This window comes from Cervus elaphus, chromosome 29 (assembly GCF_910594005.1).
Source record: "Cervus elaphus chromosome 29, mCerEla1.1, whole genome shotgun sequence".
Classification (NCBI taxonomy): Eukaryota; Metazoa; Chordata; class Mammalia; order Artiodactyla; family Cervidae; genus Cervus; species Cervus elaphus.
Window position 1 is genome coordinate 60,653,085 of NC_057843.1, and position 21,184 is coordinate 60,674,268.

Here is a 21,184-nt window from a genome sequence, read left to right on the forward strand (position 1 = left end):
TATCTTCATGAGCTTGGGTGGGCAAAGTTGCTTAAATAAGACACACATGATGTAAGTAATAAATATAACTGTCTAAGAATTCATACCCAGAATACAAAAAGAACTTTTACAAATCAGTGAGAAACATGCAGAGAATCCAAGTGGAAAAATGGGCAAAAGACTTGAATAGTCAGTTTATAAAAGAGAATATCAAAATGGCCAATAATGATAAGAAAAGATCAACAACTTCATTACTTATCAAAGAAATGTAAATTAATATAAAAATGAGATACCACTACTCACCCACTAGATTGGCTAAAATTTAAAGGCTAACAATGCCAGAAGTTGGTGAGTGTGTGAACCAAATGAAACTCGCAATCTCTGCCAGGGGGTGTGTAAATTGGTAACAACCACTTTAGAAATCTGCCTGGCAGCGTCTATTATAGCTGAGCATATGCATTCTCTATGACTCAGAAATCCCACCCCTAAGTATGCGCCCAATAGTACTGTGCACATATATTCACTAAAATACATCAAATACCTATAAATAAATCAAATAAAAAACACGCAAAAGTTCCACACAAAAGATTTCTGAGAGAAACTGGATGGAAAGATTCTATATTACAAAGATATCAGTTTTTCCTAAATCAGTCTACAGAATCAGTAAAATTCCAACCACAAGCCAGAGAAGGTTTGTGCATATAAATTGACTCATTACTCCTTTCTCCTGACCTCAAGGCTGCTGCACTGAAGAAGGAAGAGAACTACAATTTGTTGAGCACCTATTGTGTGCTTGGCACTTAGCAAGGTATTTTCCTCTGTATTACTTCATGTAATCCTTCTAAATCTGTAAAAGACATATTACTCCAGCATAATCAGAAACAACTTGAGAAAGGCCAAATGACTTGCCCAATGTCACTGCATCACTGTTGATTAGGTTCAGCTGTATAATATAACAGACAAAAAATTATTGGTGACTTAAAGGAAACAGTTTATTTCTTTCTCAAGTAAAAGTTGTCCATGGGTAGGTGGTGCAGGGCTTCTAGGGCAACTCCACAGTGTAACCAGAGACTGAGGCTCTTATCTTTACGCCCCGCTATCCTAGTTTCCCTCTCAAGGTCACCTCTTGATACAAAACGGCTGCTATAACTCCAGCCATCTCATCCATATTTCAACCAATACAGAGGAGAAGAAAGAAGAAGGGTAAGCTCTCCTCTTAAAGTAGGCTTTTAGAAGTCTTGTATAATACTTCTACTAAAATATCACTGGTTAGACTTAGAATCCTGGCTCTATCTAGCTACATGGGAGGCTGGGAAATGTATATTTTCAGATGAGTGGCAACATACCCAGTTAAAAATCAGAGTTATGCTACTGAAGAGGAAGAAGGGCTGTGGATGTTGCATGGACAACTACCTGCCACACCACACCCTTCCTCCTGAGCCCATGTTCCTCTGCCACACCGCCCGTCTCCCAGGGACGTGAATATCTGGGGAAGCAGCCGGTAACAGGAGCTTTGTGGGGAAGGTGGGGGCAGAGGCAGCAGCATCGGAAAGCTTGACTCCCTGGGGAGCATCTCTACTTTTCCATAGCACCTTCTCATCCTCCTCTCTGGAGCCCAGAGCTTCCTAAAAGCCCCAGGTTCTTTGTTATGGAGCTCCCATGCCAGCGACAACGAGATGCGTGCAGCTTTTCCCAGGTCATTGCTCTAACGTGAGGACTGGCCAGATTTCTGTTTCCTTTTGTTCTGCTGTGTTGGATAAACAGTCGTGGGTGGCCACAGAAGTTTCTTGCTGGAAAACACTACAGAAGTCTTCCAAAGAAAGAGCCCGAGCCTTTGGTGGAAGGCTGGGGCCACTTCTGAGGTTCCCACGGATTCCGGGGTTCTGTGAACACTTCCGTCTGGTGCCTTGGCCCAACTGTGTGTATCTCAGCAAGAGAATGGTAGCAGGGAAGAATATGTCCTTATTGGAGAGACTAAGCCATCACTGGAATTTTATACCAAAATTATAAATACTCACAGTGGAAACAATCCCAATGGGACACTGAAAAGTGAAAGCTGACACTGGAAATCACCAATGTCAACAGAGTCACTTTAGGGGAATAGAGTGGTGATGGGGAACTTTAACAAGGAGAAACAGACATGAGAGCCAAAGCCAGTATCCGGAGGCTGTTTAGGGGAGGTTCCGGAAAACTGAACTCTGAACGTGGCCAGGCAAGCCCCAAGGCCTGCACTTGTCCCGTCGCTGGGAATTCCAGGCAGCAGGGAATGATGAGTGTGCCGGGAGGGAGACCCTGTTACTCCTCCTTCCAGAGATCTCCTGGACGCCAGTGAACAAGCTGGGGCGCCGCGGCCTGGAGGCAGGCATATGGAAGAGGGAACTGCAGAGAATGCATTCCGGGAGAGCCCACCATTCCACCCGAGTCTGTGACTTTATCACGGGTCACCTCTCTCCTGGGGGTTCCAGTTTAACGTTATAACCACATCACACAGCTCACTGTAATAACTCAATATCATACCTACACAGAGTCAGAGAATTTTACTGTGAAAGGATACCGGGAGTTATATGGTCCAAACCTCTCGTTTTCAGTGGAGGAAACTGAGGCCCAGGGATGGTGAGGGTCTAGCTGAGGTGGCAGATGAGTTGGTGGCTATGCCAGGATTGGCACTAAATCTCCTGATTACTAGACTTATGCTGTCCTGTTCTGCCACTTACTAACAGGTCCACTAAGACATCACAAAAGGGGCCGACTTGGATGTGCTCGGCTCCTAGGCATGTCATATGCTGAGAGGAAGAGCGTGGTAGAGGGGAAGGGGCAGTGAGTGGGAACTTAGCCGTCCTGGTTTCCAGTCCCCGGATCTGTCCCTGACCTGCTGGTGGCATTATCAGTGTCCTGGGGTAGCCATAACAAATTCCCGCAAACTCGGTGGTTTAAACGGAAACTTACTGGCTCACAGTTACAGAGGCCAGAAGACTGAAACTAAGGTGCTGGCAGCGTTGCTCCCCTCTGGAAGCTCCAAGGGGAATCCATTCCAGGCCTTTCTTCCAGATTCTGGAGGCTGCCAGAAATCCTCGGAGTTCCTTGTCTTATAATTCCAATCTCTGGCTCCATCTTCACACGATCTTCTCCAAACGGCAAACCTCCCTCTGCCTTTTCTTTATAAGAATATTTGTCATTGGATTTAGGGTTTACTCAGGTAGTGGCGCTAGTGGTAAAGAACCTTCCTGCCAGTGCAGAAGATGTAAGAGATGCAGGTTCTATCCCTGGGCTGGGAAGATCCCCTGGAGGAGGAAATGGCAACCCACTCTAGTACTCTTGCCTGGAGAAGCCCATGGACAGAGGAGCCCGAGGGCTACAATCCACGCAGTTGCACAGAGTTGGACACGACGGAAGCGATTTAGCAGGCACGTATGCAGGTAGTCTAGGATGATCTCATCTCAAGATCCTTAAATTAATTACATCCATAAAGACTCTTTTTCCAAATAAGGTCGCGTTCACAAGTTCTAAGTGTTAGGAACTGGACATATCCTTTTAGGGGCCACCATTCCTGTTTAACGCACTACAAGGATCCTGGGTGTGCTATTCCCCTCTCTGCTCCTCAGCTTTCCTACGTGTGAACAGTGAGGGTGGACGAGTCCACTGACGCGGTTCTGTAAGTGTTTGCTTGTTTTATGAATGCTGATGGACCCAAGAATACAGGTACTTACCCAACAGCCTGTGCCATGCTGACCAAGGTCCCCAGCAGTCACATATACCACAAAACCAAATTCAATAACTATTTCATGACTTTCTAGAACTTTCTTGAGCCATATATTCTTGAGGGTTGGTTGGGGAAGTTGGCTTGTGGTCAGACCACAAATAGGAATGCCTCAACTCTGGGCCCCACACCCTGCTGAGAGAGCATTCAACACGATCAAGTACAGAGAATGGGCTGAGCACGGGCAGGGGCCTGACAAACACAAACTGTTCAGGGCAAAGGCCAAGGGGAGGTGAGCGAGGCCTTCCCTTCAGAAGCAAAAGGAAGAAGCCGCCTAAAACCTCAGTAAAAAAAAAAAAAAAATCCAAACTAATGCCAAAAAAAAAAAAAAAAAAATCCACTGAGCAGAAATTTAAATAAAGACAAGATGTGTTTCTGTAATTATGTGACTCAAATCAGTTCACCTTAATGGTGGCCTTGTGGATCCTGTCTTTATTTAACGTTTTGATATTTTGCTCATCATGGATTTTCCCACTGAGGTGCTTTGCACCCCCTTAAATTCTGCCCTTAGACCTGGCCCTAGAACTATGAGTTACAACCGGAGGGGTGGGCCCATGAGGGACAAGGAATGCCTACAGGGATGTGGTGTTTGCCAACAGGACCTGTGGGGGCCCAGAGGGGCCAGAGGGGAAAATTAGGGGATAAGTAGTAAGACCTGTGCTACTGGAAGGATCTGAGAGTCTGATGGGAGGCTGGTCTACGTGACCCATTGTTGTTGTTGTTTAGTTGCTAAGTCACGTCTTTGTGACCCCATGGACTGTAACCCACCAGGCTCCTCTGTCCATGGGACTTAAACCAGGCAAGAATACTGGAGTGGGTTGCCATTTCTTTCTCCAGGGGAGCTTCCGGATCCAGCGATTGAACTGGAGTCTCCTGCACTGGCAGGCAGATTATTTACCACTGAGCTATCAGGGAAGCCTGCTAGGAGAGCCCTAAACCCCGAATCCCAGAGGCAAAGAGGCTGAAAAGTTCCCTGTGTAACTTCAATCTTTTGACCTTGAGAGTGTAAGAAATGCTGCCTCTTGCCTCAGTGACTGTGGGACAGGGACTGGGTCACCTTGAATGTCAGAGCTGCCCCAAGCAGGAAGGCTGCCTGGCTCTGCTCCTGATGGCATTGCTCCATCTGGGGAAACCCAGGGGTGGGTAACCCAGACCGTGCGGTGAAGTGAAGAGCCCCAGGAGCAGCTCCAAGCTGCCCACTCGTGTGTTCAGTGACACATGGATGAGGTCAGCTCTTCGTGCGTGCATGCTCAGTGGCTGCAGTCACGTCCGCCTCTCTGCCAGCCTGTGGACTAGAGCCCGCCAGGCTCCTCTGTCCACGGGACTCTCCAGCCAAGAACACTGGAGTGGGTTGCCATGCCCTCCTCCAGGGGACCTTCCCGACCCAGGGATGGAACCCTCGTCTCTTGCATCTCCTGCACTGGCAGGCGGGTTCTTTACCACTAGTGCCACCTGCAAAGCCTCAGACTCCTCACTGGACCCCAAATTTAAAAATTCAAAATTGAAAAGGAAAGTCAGTGACTTGGGCGATGTTAAGATTCCCAGATAGCTCAAATGGTAAAGAATCTGCCTGCAATGCTGGAGATCTGAGTTCAATTCCTGGGTTGGAAAGATCCCTTGGAGAAGGGTATGGCAACCCACTCCAGTATTCTTGCCTGGAGAATTCCATGAACAGAGGAGCGTGGCAGACTACAGTCCATGGGGTCGCAAAGAGTTGGACACGAGACTGAGCAACTAATGCTTTTTGGGAGATGTTATAAAGTCAAAATGTTTAATGCAAAAAACACTGCCAAAAAATGATCTTCCCAAAATGCATTCCTGTGCATTTCTACATCCATGCCTAGGTAGCATTCATGCTCCTTGGAATGACATTTGCGGCCCCTGGGGCATCTCATGGCTCTTACCCATACTTAGCTTCACAGATCTCATGTGTAATCATTTTCATCTTTGGTCTTCCTTAAGTTTCTCATTTTAATTATTATACTGTCTGCCTGCATGGAAATTTCTTCTTAGTTTTTGTACTTTCCTCAAATTTTATACTATGTTTAGATTAAAGTATAGGGTATCCCTGGACCCAAGTATCTTCTAATAAACTGCAAACGTCAACACCTTTAAAAATAACATTTAGTGAAATAAAAATGAGTTGTCTCTACTCATTATTCAGCATGTCCCAAAACTTTATATGGTCACTGACTCAGGCATGAAAATATTTCTTTCAACATTTTCTACCCAGAATGTCTTTCCAGGACCTCTCAGGTGCCACATGATTTAAAGAGCTGCTTATAAAATGTGTCCTAATGATTTGCCATTTTTGGACAAATCAATAAATCATTCTTGTAGTGTTGGCTCTGAGAATAAATAATGGATAAAACTAAATATATATTATATATTTACTTTACTATGAAACTGACTCTTTAAGTGAAATTGAAGGTGGGTGAAGGATTTAAAAATCTGAGATCGGAGGAGACAGAAAAGAATCACGTGCCCTGCTGTACTAAACTTTGGCTGGTGGTTAGAACTGAGAGATGGATGTTGCCATCTTCACTGGGACTGTCACCATCCGACTGTTGATAATGCTTTCAATGACAGAGAATAGTATACTTTGGAAATACTTTTACATACACCATGCTACCTGTTCTCTCACCGCCCTATGATAAAAGCAGGCCAGGGGTTAGTCGTCCCTAGTGGGAACATCGCTAGTGGAGGCCTGAGGACATAAGCACCCTGCCAAGGTCCTCCTCCCAGTTAGGACAGCACAGGCGCCGTGCCAGCCACCTTGCACAACCTGCCAACCAGTCATCCCTTTGACCCCAGAGGAGGATATCTGCACTGCCAGGATACAGATGAAAAAAACAGCAGCTCAGAAAACGCAAGCTCAAGGTCACACATCTGGTAGATGGCAAAACTGGGGTTTGGACCAGTCTTTCTGGTCTTCAGTACCTGTTTCCCCAAGTCTACTTGAGGGGTTATTCTTCTCCTCCAGGCTGACCGGAGCATCAGTGAGACTGAGAAATGACATCCCAGGTCAGAGGGTGCAGGGGATGAGACGGTGGTCTCGTCTGAAAGTCAGTGCCTGCAGCTGGTGCTGTAACAGTCACGACTCCGTCCCTTACACTTACACTGTGTTATGTGCCTAGAAAGTACCCTTACCTCATCTGATTCCCACGATTCCCTAGAAGAGGGAGACAGCCAGATATACTCCTTTAACAAATAAGTGAGGCTCAGAGAGGTCAAATGATTTGCTCAAAATCACAGAGCAAAGGCCAGAACAAGATCTGGGCGCTTTCTGCCGACATCACTGGACAACATGGCACTGACCTTCCCGGAGATGGTCTTGATCTGCTTGGAGCTCAGGGGCTCGAAGTCCACGCCGATGTAGCCCTCCATGGCAGCGAGCAGATGCTTCCGGAGACAACGCGATGAGTTGGCTTCTGTGTGCACCTGCTCCCACCAGGAAGGCTCATACCAGCCCGGGATGATCCACTGGTATTTGCTACCATACATATTCTCCTCATATGCCTGCAAGAGATGGGTTGATCATGAAGGCACCAAGAGACAAACATTTTTTCCAAAGCTTTGAAACCTGTGGGAAAGGTTGGCGGCGGGGGGGACTTGGACTTCCTCATACCAGAGGATTTGTTAATTTTTCCATTACTTGCTTGGTCTCCTCATCATCATCTCTCAAGGTATCCAAGGTAGTTAGTTTATAGGAAATGTATACTAAAATAATAAAACACTGAATAAAAATGAAAACATAAGTGCCTGGGAAAATGTAAATTACAATATGCTTACTGGAGGTAATCTGCTTATTGGCAGTGTCTTCCTGGGTCAGGAAGATCCCCTGGAGAAGGGAATGGCTACCCACTCCAGTATTTGTGCCTGGAGAATTCCATGGACAGAGGAGCCTGGTGTGCTGCAGTCCATGGGGTCGGACATGACTTGGCGACTGAACAACAACAAATAAGAATCCGCCGGCAGTGCAGGAGATCCCAGTTCAATCCCTGGGTCAGGAAGATCCCTGGAGGAGGGCATGGCAACCCACTCCAGTATTCTTGCCTGGAGGATCCCCAAGGGAAAAGGAGCCTGGCGGGCTACAGTCCATAAAGTCGCAAACAGTCGGACACGACTGAGCGACCAACACTACTGGAGGGAAAGGGGACAGAAGACAGATGAGCCCACCGAAGATCCCAACGCTATAGGCGATGAACTTCCTGGCAGCCCGAGAGAAAAGGGCAATGATGTTAATTGCAGAGCTCTCACTTTCACTAAGGAGAAAAAATACCAGTCCCTCAAGGACACAAAATGTTTTCTAGGCTTTAATCCCTAAAAAAAAAAAAAAAAGAAAACAAAAAAGCCTCATATGGAGGATACTGTCAAATTAGCTAGCATGGTATCAACAGTGTCCCCACAACAAACAGATTTCATAAGGCTATTTTTGTATAGATTTTTACAAAAAGCTGGGATCATAATCTTAAAATATAACTCAGGGGGGAACAATTTTGCAAGGGGGCCAAGAAAATTTAATGTAAGCATGCAACTTATATAAGATGCCACTTGGCAAACTGAACATCCCTCTGAATCTTTACCCAAAGCATGGTGGGCATAAATCCAGATCCTAAAAAAAGTCCTTTTTATTTATATGCTTTACGCCCATCTTATTGGTCCTTCATGTTCACCATTTGAGATGGTCTGGGCAGAGTTTATTAACCTCATTTTAGAGATGAAGAAATTGAGAACCAGAGAGGGAAAGTCACTTCTGCAAGGTCATAGAGTCTGGAACCTAGGTCACCTCCTCTTATGCTGCAAAGCCACACTGCCTAACTCCCATTTAAGCAAAAAATTGTCAGACTGTTCTCATACACCCCCACTTGGCTTTAATTCTTACTGTGATGATTTTGCATCAGGAAAAACATGCTTCTTGATAGCTTATATGCACCCAGAAAGTCCCAAAGTGTAGGAATGTCACATTCCATCAAAGCTGGGTCCAGAAGGGGGTTTCTGAGTAGAGCTCACAGCCCTCTCAGGAATCAAAACGCCCGGAAGTGACTACAGAGAGTGATGGTTATGCAAATGCTCTAGGTGTGCTGTAATGAACTCCATGCATTTAAAATGTGAGCCTGAAACAATCCAGCAATTTGTTCCTGGGGAGTTACCTGTGTTAGGAGCACACAGGGGGAAAACAATTCATGTCACACCCTTTATGTTCCTTGACTTACAAGAAAGACAGCATAGAGGCCAAGAGGGTGTGGAGGGAGGAGCCTGTAGGATGGTTCTGGATGCCTGGGAGGTTTTGGTTGCCCTCCACTTAGGCTCTAGCATGCTAGGCCAGGGTCTGCTCAGAAAGGTGGGCCAGAGCCCCTATTATTTGTGTCTGGTACAGAATAGTTATTATCAAGTCCATGAATGAAGGAGTGTTCCTTTCATTTCTACATCTGGGGAGGCAATTCTAAAATTCTCTCAACACCTGAAAAAGCCCAGCCTACAGTGTGAAGCATCTGCTTGGGGGGTAGAGGTGAGTTAGAATATTTGTTCCTTAACTTAAGCTCAGATTCCATCTCCATGGCCTCTATTCACTGATTCAGTGAAGACTCCAGGCAGTAAACAGATTGTTTCATAAAGCAGCTCTTCAACTATCTCAAGTCAATGATCACACTGCCTGTTCTCTAGAATCCTCCAGTGATACGGAACTTTCACCTCCCTCATTCTAGACACTGAACTTTTCATGATGCAGCCTCAGATCCTAGTCATTTCCCCAGCAACTACATTATACTGTTGCCCCAATCAAAGCTATTGTAGAAAAACACAGCCCTTATATTACAATTACATAACAAAACCACAGTTCAACAAAAGAAGGCAGCCACCTGGGCTCCCCTCTAATAAATGGGATTTAGCCCATAGAAACTTTTTTTTTGTTTGTTTTCTAAAGAAAATCCCGGATTCTACCTGTGGGCTAGACTTCTGAACAAAAAGGTCATTCCAACGATCCCAGGTTATTTAATCAGTGGTCAAACCTGTGAGGGGATTCCCTGGTGCTCAGTAGTAAAGAATCCTGCATTTGAAGAGAAACAGGAGATGCGGGTTCAACCCCTGGGTCAAGAAGATCCCCTGGAGCGGTAAATGGCAACCCACTCCAGTATTCTTGCCTGAGAAATCCCATGGACAGAGGAGCCTGGCGGGCTACAGTTCATAGGGTCACAAAGAGTCAGACATGACTGAAGCGACTTAGCACTCACTCACTCAAAACATGTGAGACTTCACAACTCTCATCTTTCACTGGCAGGGAGGAACTCACCTATATTGAACCCCTATTATGTGCTTGGCCATTTATATACAGTATCTTATTTTATTCTCACAACAACCCTATGACGTGTATGCTATCATCTCTATTTTATAGATGAAGAAATTGAGCCTCACAGATTGAGGAATTTGCCCAAACACATTCAGTTAAGTCAAGAGGACAAGACCCAAAGTCTATTTTTTTTTGTTTTAATTTCCTTCCATTCTTAGCAAAACAAAGTAAAACTTCTCTGAAGCTTTCTCAATCTTTTTTTATTTTGGCCATATCAGCTTGTGAGATCTCAGTTCCCCAACCAAGGATTGAACCTGGGCCATAGCAGTGAAAGCCCAGGATCCTAACCACCGGGCCACCAGGGAACTAAGTTTCCTCAATCTTAAAAGGTGAGGCCAGATCGCCCCACCTATTAAGAATATATGGTAAGTAAGAGTCAATAGACAGAGAGGCAACATGAGGAGGTCTTCTCATCAGACACAAAGGCAGATTTCCATTCCTCTCTGAGATCAAAGACCATGTGATTATTTGGAAGCAGCATGGCGTGGGAATCCAGGAAACTCCCAGGAATCTGCTGTGATAGCTGTTTGACTTGCCTCTGTTCTATTAGGTGTTCCTTGTGAGTGAATTTTCCAGAAAACAGAAGCTCAGTCTATTTGAATGACAACATATTTTGTTTAGAACATTAGTCAATTTCGATGAAGGTAAAATATTTTCCACTGATCTCCTGGGGAAAAGAAGGCTATAGTCAAGCCGATTCTGTGCCACATAGCATCTGGGTAATCTGGCCCATAACTCCCTGGATCTTGCTTTTCTCACCGATATCCTGTGAAAAGCAAAGCCCATCTCATTAGGTTGGTGTCGGAATTAAATGAAGTTATATGTGAACAAAAATGCAACCTAATCAAAAATGGGCAGAAGATCTAAACAGACATTTCTCCAAAGAAGACATACAAATGGCCAACAGGCAAATGAAAAGATGCTAAACATCACTAGTTATTAGAGAAATGGGAATCAAAACAATTAGATTTCACATCACATGATCAGAATGGTCATCAGTAAAATATAAACAACACTGTATTTACAATATCTACAAATAATAACTGCTGGAGAGAATGTGGAGAAAACGGAACTTTCTAACACTGTTGGTACGAATGTAAATTGGCACAGCCACTATGGAAAATAGTATGGAGGTTCCTTAAAAAACCACAAATAGAATCGTCATCAGTTCAGTTCAGTTGCTCAGTCGTGTCTAACTCTTTGCGACCCCATGGACTGCAGCACGCCAGGCCTCCCTGTCCATCATCAACTCCCAGAGCTTGCTCAAACTCATGTCCATTGAGTCGGTGATGCCATCCAACCATCTCACCCTCTGTCATCCCCTTCTCCTCCTGCCTTCAATCTTTCCCAGCATCAGGGTCTTTTCATCTGAGTCGGTTCTTCACATCAGGTGGCCAAAGTATTGGAGTTTCAGCTTCAGCATCAGTCCTTCCAATGAGTATTCAGGACTGATTTCCTTTAGGATGGACTGGTTGGATCTCCTTGCCGTCCACAGGACTCTCAAGAGTCTTCTCCAACACCACAGTTCAAAAGCATCAATTCTTCAGTGCACAACTTTCTTTATAGTCCAACTCTCACATCCATACATGACTACTGGAAAAATCATAGCCTTGACTAGACGGACCTTTGTCAGCAAAGTAACATCTCTGCTTTTTAATATACTGTCTAGGTTGGTCATAGCTTTTCTTCCAAGGAGCAAGCGTCTTTTAATTTCATGGCTGCGGTCACCATCTGCAGTGATTTTGGAGCCCCCCAAAATAAAGTCTGTCACTGTTTCCATTGTTTCTCAATCTTGCCTTGAAGTGATGGGATCGGATGCCATGATCTTAGTTTTCTGAATGTTGAGTTTTAAGCCAATTTTTTCACTTTCCTCTTTCACTTTCGTCAAGAGGCTCTTTAGTTCCTCTTCACTTTCTGTCATGAGTGGTGTCATCTGCACATCTGAGGTTATTGATATTTCTCCCAGCAATCTTGATTCCAGCTTGTACTTCATCCAGCCTGGCATTTCGCATGATGTACTCTGCATAGAAGTTAAATAAGCAGAGTGACAATATACAGCCTTGACGTACTCTTTTCCCAATTTGGAAGCAGTCTGTTGTTCCATGTCCGGCTCTAACTGTTGCTTCTTGACCTGCATACAGATTTCCCAGGAGGCAGGTCAGGTATGATCCAGTCCTGGGCATATATCTGGAGAAAAATCTAATTTGAAAAGACACATGCACCCCTATATGTGTGCACATATAGAGCTGAGAATACTTTGCTACACAGCATAAACTAACACGACATTGTAAAGCAACTATACTCTTTGTATAAAATAAAAACTTAAAGCTTAAAACAAATCAATAAAATAAAAGATACACAGAACCCCTGTGTTCATAGCAGTACTACTTATTTACAATAGGCAAGACATGGAAGTAACCTAAATGTCCACTGACAGATAAACGGATAACAGAGATGGGGTACATATATCCCATGTGTGGGATCCCACATATCCCATATGTGGTACATGGAACATTACTCAGCCCTAAAAATGAATGAAATAATGCCATTTGCAGCAAATGGATGGACCTAGAGATTTCATACTGAAGTGAAATGTCAGACAAAGAAAAATACCATATGATATCACTTATATATGGAATCTGAAGTATGATACAAATGAACTTACTGACAAAACAGAAGCAGACTCACAGACATAGAAAATAAACTTACGGTCACCCAAAGGAAAAGGGGGAAGGGATAAATTAGGAGTTTGGGATTAGCAAATACAAAGTAGTATATATAAAACAGATAAATGACAGGCTCCTACTGTCTAGCACAGGGAACTATATTCAATATCCTATAATAAACCATAATGGAAAAGAATATGAAAAATGTATATATAACTGAATACCTTTGCTGTATACCAGAAACGAATACAACATTGTACGCCAACTACACTTCAATAAAATAATAATAACAAATGAGGTAACATGTGTACCTGCTTGGCCAGCGCTGCGTGCAGGGACAGTCAGCTGCTCCTTCTCATCCCATTCTCCTTTTAGTAACTCAAGGCTTTATTCTGAACATCAGCCATTGTTTGGGCTATGGGCAGTGATACTTTTGAATGTAGGGAAGATTGGTCCAAATACCAAATGGCCCCAGACTGTTGCTCTTGGAGTTTTTGATCTGTTTTCGATGGCTCTGTCTCCTTCCTAGCTGCCAGGTCTAGGCTGTCACTTTCACTGTCATTAAATCCCTCTCCCCACTCTGAATCTGCTGCTTTTAAATTGCTATGGAAAGCGGGGATTGTTAAACGTATGTGTAGAAAAAAAGTACACCGGCTTTGAGTGAGGGTCTAAAAGGCTCTCCTGCGAGGGAGGTAGACCGGGCTTCTACGGCAACTGCAGAGAAGCCTCCAGGCCTCCATTTCAGCATTCCCACATCCAGGAGAGCTGAGACTGTGGGACACTGACCTTTATGAAGCTGCTGGTATCTTTGTTTGTCTCCTCTGCCAAATAGGGAGTTTTGGGGTGGGGTGGGGGTGGGGGTCTCTGCTCTTCCCAGGACCCCCAGTGCCTGATGTATAAAGGGCATCCAGTAACTGGCTGTAGAGTGACTGACTGAACACATTTTCAGTTGACTTGGTCACCTTGGTTTTCACTTTTTTTTTGCCTCTAGTAGCAATGTGGTCTCAGGCCCTGTGGCCACCAAACAGCCCCGCCAGGTGACGATGGGCGGTCCTGAGCCCATGTTCTCCAGCCCCATGAACCCTCTGTCCTCATTAGCTGCAGACAGGTGGCCATGAGGTAATTCAAAAATCCAATTTCCTCTTTTTATTAAGTTTCCTTTTGCCTTCTCACCTCCCCATGCAAGAAGGACATTTCCCTTTTACAGGCATTTCACACCACAGGAGCAGTAAGTCCTCACATCAGTAAAGCAGTTCACAGGTGGGATGATGGTCATCGTTTGGCGACCGTGTTTAAGCCTCTCAAGCATCCAGTGAGGCACATAAGGCAGAGGTCATCGCTTCCACTTTAGGGGTGAGGCGGCTGGGGACTGGAGGTGCACAGTGGCCGGTCTGAGGTCACACAGCTGGCAGAACTAAAACCAGAACCCAGGTCAGAGTGCTTGAGAATTTAGAACAGACCACCCAGCAGAGAGGAGACAAAAGTGACAGGTCACGCTCATCCTTTGCTGGAGACAGAGTGAACATTTTGCCAGAAAGCTATACAGAGGCTTTGCATTTGCTGGAATCTGCTCTCCCATTGGTGGCATGAACATGCAGCAACATGCTGCAAAGTTTGCACTGTGTGTGGCACTTGGATGGCAAAGACGCAGCTGTCTCCATCTGGTTGCGCCTAGACCCTGACCCTGACACAGGCGGCAAGGCCCTGCATCTCTGCTCTAAGCAGCCTCTCCCTCCACCATACGCCAGAGTCTTGATCCAGTGTGAAGAGCAGACTCTCCTTGGGATCTTCCATGCCTGCCAGAAGAGCTCCTTCCGAAGCACATAAGACAGAAAGTCCTGACAGGGAGGTCCATCTGAGGATCTGACACACGGAATAAACATCGAACACAAAACTTCTGAGAAACACTTCAACGAATGAAGCTGCCAGCAAAGACTCTAAGAGAAAGGCTGCTTCAAAATACCCAAAGTCTAAGAGAAAGAGGAAAGTGGGATGAGGAGGTAAGACGATGTCCTGTGTTGTGGAAGGCAAGCAGCCTGGGGCTTTTGGTTAAGAGGGAGACAGCCACGCTGCCTGTTCAGAAATGGAAACCACACTGCTGCAAATGCCACTCGGAAAACAATCCCGGCATGGAGGGAAATCACAGCCACACCCTGGCTTAGGGTTTGGCTCAAATCAGAACAGGAGGTCTGTCTACATCTTGTGCAAACAGGAGATGGCCAGGGCCCAGTGTGAAGTCTTTCCGGGTCATTTTTATTGATTTATTTTTCCTATTGGATCAATAATCACTCACCTTGTGCCAGTTGTTTACAAGGCTTCGGGGATATGTGGGGATAAAATTCATCTTCTCTAAATATTTATGTCTTCTAATTTGGAGCATTATTTTCCTTTTTCAAATGGGCCATTTCTGAACCTTAGATGGTAACATGCAAGGTATTATGAGTTTGAAGTAAAACGTATCAAATCAATTTGCTCTGTTTTTTCAATTTTTCTCATGCTCCTCCTTAGATTTTCATATGAAAGACTCCCTGTTATCCTTAACTGAGACATAGGATGCTTAACACAATCTTGTAAAGTTCACCAGTTAGTAACCTTGCCAGCCCAACGGTGGTTAGGGTTCATTCCATCCTCAGAAACCTACATAAACAAAAAAAGATTGCTGACATCTGTGGAGAGTTCACTGCAAGTCAGGCATTATGCAAAGTGTTTTTGCTCATTTAATCTCTGCAACAACCCTATGAGACAGGTGTTATTATTATCCCCATGTTACAGATGAGGAAACTGAGATTCAGAAAGTGTCAACAAGCCCACATTCAGTTACTAAGCTGCAGACCAGGGGTCCAAGCCCAAGCAGACTGACTTTTGAGCGCTAAGTGCCAAACTCAAGAGACGTCCCTGAAACGGCAGCCGGTAGCTTCTGCCTCCTCTCTTCTATTTTGAGAAATCAGGCGGCTCCCACTTTGCTCCTAAGCCTTCACAAGGAAACATCCCTGTGTGACTGTGTTTTCCAACCACTGCCCTCTCCTCACTCCTGGCCTCTCCTCCGTTCCTCCACCTCTTCTGAAACAGGTCACCAGGAGTGGAGCAGGACGCCCTGGGGTGGGTGTCTCCAGCAGACAGCAGAGACCACCCGCCCTGGGGTGGGTGTCTCCAGCAGACAGCAGAGACCACCCGCCCTGGGGTGGGTGTCTCCAGCAGACAGCAGAGACCACCCGCCCTGGGGTGGGTGTCTCCAGCAGACAGCAGAGACCACCCGCCCTGGGGTGGGTGTCTCCAGCAGACAGCAGAGACCACCCGCCCTGGGGTGGGTGTCTCCAGCAGACAGCAGAGACCACCCGCCCTGGGGTGGGTGTCTCCAGCAGACAGCAGAGACCACCCGCCCTGGGGTGGGTGTAGCCAGACGGTCACCTCGGCCCCCTGGTGGCTGTGCTCACGCTCGTTACTCACGGGAACCTTGAGGTCGCCGGAGACGCCAAGTCTCTTCTGCTCTAAACACAGTACTCAGCTGTGCCTCTACCACCTCAGACACAGGCAGCCCAGTTTGTTCTAATATAACCTTATATTGTATGTTAGTCACACAGTCGCATCCAACTCTTTGTGACCCCACTGACTGTAGCCCACTAGCTTCCTCTGTCCATGGGATTCTCCAGGTAAGAATACTGGAGTGGGTTGCCATTTCCTCCTCCAGGGGATCTTCTCGAACCAGGGATTGAACCCGGGTCTCCTGTGTTAGATTTAGCCTTCCTAGATTTAACCAAACATTCCAGCTTGGTAAGGTTCTTTGCACCCTGGATCTATCGTCCAACATAGTTCACAACTTCTAAAATTCCTATAAGCATATTTTTATAATCACATCCGAGTTACTGAAAAAAGGTCAAAGAAAACAGAGGCCTGTGGCCCATCACTAGAGATGAGACCTAGAAGAACCTCACTCTGAGAGGAGGACCTTGTTGGGTTGACAATGACTCACGTGACTAGGCTCTCTCTCTTGACCCTGAGGTGCAGGAGGGGGAGCCAGGGCATCAGAATAAAAAGGCATAGTCCCGTGTTAGAACTCTAACGTGTGCTCAGGTTAGATTATCGTGTGGAGAAGAGAGGATCTGATTGGGAATCAGGTGAATGGGGACGGAGTCTCGGCTCTGTCCTTGGACAAGCCCCTCCACCTCTCTGGACCTCTAGTTCCTCATCTATAAAACAAGGGTAACAATAGAAGTTTCACTGAAAAGCTTTTAAAGGAGAAAAGGTTTAAACGTATACTTTGTCATCTATCACATACCAGACCATGAAAAGGATTTGGTGGTAAATGCTGAACGGTTGACGGTCTGTGCTAGGCCTGACACTCCGAGCCCTGCTTTCAGGGCAGGAAGGGGTTGGAGGCGCCCCTGTCCCACCGTGGAGTCCTGTGTCCCTGCTGTGGGGTGCATGCAGCGCTGCTCCATTAAGGGAGACTTAGAACTAGCCGGCAGCGCAAAGGCAGTGGTTAGTGGGTTAGTGGGTTGGTAAACTGAGGTTCCTGGTTTCTCCACAACCGAACTGTTCTGAGCCCTGGGGTTTTAGCTCCCCGAAAAGAGCAGTGAGAATAACGCGTCTGCTTCCAACACCCTGGACTCTGGTCCTACTGAAATGGATCAGGACCCAATGGTCCTTGCCCGCTCCATGCCCCCTGCCTGCCTTTTGTCTGTGGAAAACTTTGGTCAAAGAATAAGTTTAATCAGAGAAATGAGACCACGCGGAAACAAAGGAAAACAGTCAAAGAAGACCATATAATAATAACGTAGTTATGAAGCACAGTCAAGGACCTTTAGTTTCTTCTCAGGGGCTGTAGATAATACTCTGAGCCATATCCTGCGAGTTGTCTTATAGAGACTGAAACTCCAGGTGGAGAAGTTAAGTGCATGATGGCCAGACTATACCCACGACAGAAGCCGCCACAATTCTGAGAAATGGCCTCAAAGAAATGGAAACAAACAGACCTGGGAACTGAAGATTAACTGTACCCCATCAACCAAGATGACACAGGTCAGACCTCTGATGACCAATTTGACGATGACTGGCAGAGCTGACTATGCTGTTTCTGAATGTAGCCCCCTCTGTCTGTCTATAAAAGAGTGTCAGTGGTGGGGAGCTGGCCTTTGGACTGACATCCACCCTCCTGCCGAGTTGCTGCCATCTGAAACAAAGCAAACTTTCCCTTCCACCAACCTGGTCTGTATATTGGCTTTTGAGCAGCGAGCAGCCACACCCCACATCTTTCCGTAACACTGTGATGCTATTTAAGGATCAGGCAGTAAGCATGAATCCAAGAAGAAGCTTCATGAACCTCCCCAAAGACACGAAGGACGCAACCGAAGTGTTACTTACACAACAGAACACTTTTGCTGCCATATTCTGGTCAAATTGGCCGAGGATGATCCGCACGTCATTGCCCTGTGGACAGAAGACACGGATGTGGAGGTGAGCGTGTGATCGGCACAGCCCGGAGGCCGCAGGCTGCAGGCCGAAGCCAGCGGCTCGGAAGGGCCGCGCCCTCCCCGCTCTCCTCCAGCAAGAGCAGGCAAGCGCTGGGGGACGCCGACACAGCGTCTGCTTTCCATCCTCACTCTACGCTTAGGGAAACTGAGGCCAGACGAGAGAAAGGACCTTCTAGTATCCCCAGGGGAGTTGGCAGCAGAAACAAGCTCCACACCCCGCCCCTCAGTATGCGAGGCTTTTCCCCCTTCCAGGAGTCCACAGAGCTTCCCAGTTAAGGCATTGCAGAGTCTCTTCACGTTCTGAGCTTTGTTCAAATCTCAGCTCCACTCAGGTGGCCTCAAGTGGCTCTTTCCCCCAACTTGGCCTCAGTTTCCTCATCTGCAAGATGGGAATAACGGCAGTACTTACTTATAGTGCTTACTTAGAGGACTAGATGACATTATCCTTATGAAGTGCTTAACACAGTTCCTGGCAAAGAGGAAACACCCAGCTAGAATGATTTTTTTATAACCTTCTCCCAACCCATTCTTCTCCTTTTATTTCAAAGGAAAATCTATATTCAAACGTTCTATAAACAGTTATCATCTTATTACCGCAGTGGGGTTAATAGGTACATACTCTACTGTAGGTTCTATGCTGCATGCTAAGTCATTTCAGTCATGCCAGACTCTTTGCGACCCCATTGACTATAGCCCACCAGGTTCCTCTGTCCGTGGGATTCTCCAGGCAAGAATACCGGAGTGGACTGTCATTTCATTTTCTAGGGGATCTTCCCAACCCAGGGATCGAACCTGCATCTCTTATGTCTCCTGCATTGGCAGGTGGTTTCTTTACCACTGGTGACACCCGGGGAGCCCCACCACAGGTCCTGTGACTCGTTTATTCATTCAACAAAGACTTACTGAGTGTCTGCCTGAAGTTCTCTCCCGAGTCAGGGTAAGGGGTTCTTGGTTGCTTTCTAGGGGACGGGATCCAGGCTGGGCTGTGCCCCATGGAGAACAGGCAGAAGGAAGATGAACAGGCAGAAGGAGGATGTACAGGCAGCCCCCAGGAGACAGCCAGGCCTCAGCCCACATGCTTGCTCCCCATCACAGTCCTGCCCTCTGCACTGAGATTTAGCCCTGCAGGTGATGCTACCTTCCTGACATTTATCCCGTCCTTCCCAGCAGGTCGCAAGGCTCTTTGATGCATAAAGAAGAGAAACATCCCTTTAAAGATCAGTTTTTAGCATCTTTCAAAATTGGAAAGTGCTGACTGGGAGGCCATTTTACTCATCATGTACTTTAGCAAAATAAAAAAGGCTTGGATTCTAAAATCATCCTTCGTTTGCAAGCAAGAATGGAAAGACGAAAAAAAAAAAAAAAAAAGCCTTGCTCTGAAAGGACTTTAAAAGATCTTTAACAGAGCCCAGTCGAAGGAAGGCAAGCCTTTGTCATCACCACGTCTGCAATGCTATAAAAAGTTCTAAGCTGCTTCCGTTCTGTGGCCTTGCTCCTGGGACACTTCAGGGTCTTTCTGCTTATTTGTTGAATTTTTTATAACATCTCTTGCTGCTAACACTATTCACCTATCCATATCCATCCAACAAACATCTATGGAGCATCTGCTTTGTGCCAAGCGCTGTGTTGCTAAACATGGTACAGTAGAATCAGCTTATTGGATTTTGGAGTCAGAGAGACCTTGGCTCACATCCCAGCTCCAGCACCTACTAGGTGCATGACCCTGGGTCTTAATCTCCTGCAGCCTCGATTTTCTCATCTCTGAAACAGGCATAACACTCCTTACCTGACCCGGTGGCTGGAGGATTCATGATCAATGAGCCCCCCTCCGCCCCCTGGTGCTGGCTTCCATGATGCGCCCCCCTGCTTCCTGGTCGTTCCCGCTCAGATTCTCACTCAGCCCCTCACCCTTCTGCCCGCCCCGAATGCTGGTGTTCCGTACAGGTCTGCCCTCATCACTCTCCCTGGGCAACCTCATTCACGACCCCAGCCACAGCTCCCCTCTGAAAGCTGGGGACTCCCAAACCCCTCTCCCGAGCTGCCTTTTCTCTAGCTGTCCCTTGGATACCTCCATGTGGATCTTCCTAGGCACCTGAAGCTCAACGTGTCCCAAGTGGACTCACCATCATTCCCAAAATGCCTCTTTCCTCCTCCTGTACTGCCTATCTCTAGAATGGTGTTGCCAACCTCCCACTCCCTAAGATAAGAAACCTGGGAGCCACCTGAGGTCCTCTCCTCATCCCAGCCATAACCAGGGCCTGTTGGTTCTGTCTGCTCACCAGCTCCTGAATCCCTCTGGTCTCTCCAGCCCCATTGCTCTGGGTTGAGCCATCATCACTCCCTACCTGATGAACCACTACAGCCTCCCAGCTGGATCTCTCTGCCTTCAGTCCTGCCCCATCCATCCAGTCTCCGCAGAGCAGACAAGGGAATCATTTCAAAATTCAAATCTGATTGTGTAAAATCTTTCCATGGCTTAGACCCTGACAGATCAAACTCTGAGCTCCTTAGAACATCGCAGATTCTTTACCAACTCACTCCTGCTCATTTCAATAACCACAGTTCTTGCTCCTCCACATCCCAGAGAATGAGCTACCTGAAGTTCTCTTAGATGGTCTGCCACACACTCATTCACTCGCTCACTCACTCATTCATCCCCTTTCTCACTCGTCCTCTCTTTCTTTACACAAGTTCACCTCTCCAGAATGCCATTCCCTCCACCCCACTCGTTCTGCCTGGAGGGCTGCTGCTCTCCCTTCCCGCCTTAGCTCAGGAGCTCCTACTTGGAAAAATCATCCCTGTCCCCAGGCTTGGGCCACTTTCTCCTCTGTGAAGTTCTCTCCTGGGACCCAAGGGATCATGGATCTACTTAACTCCTTTCTAGAGATGCAAAAGGCTCTCCCAAATCCAGCACAGCACCCCAAAACCAGCACGCTCACCTTGGTGTCCCCTGACCATTAGA

At 46.5% G+C, this 21,184-nt stretch overlaps 1 protein-coding gene across 1 annotated transcript in view; it reads right to left on the bottom strand.

Moving 5' to 3' along the window:
* Positions 1-21,184, bottom strand: part of GABBR2 (gamma-aminobutyric acid type B receptor subunit 2) — a 359,033-nt gene that overhangs the window by 143,335 nt on the left and 194,514 nt on the right. Inside the window, exons 5-6 of the mRNA XM_043890615.1 lie at positions 18,113-18,178; positions 7,055-7,255 (exon numbers count right to left, since the gene is read on the bottom strand). Of these exons, the coding sequence (XP_043746550.1) occupies positions 7,055-7,255; positions 18,113-18,178 (267 nt within the window). The remainder of the gene's footprint in view (positions 1-7,054; positions 7,256-18,112; positions 18,179-21,184) is intronic.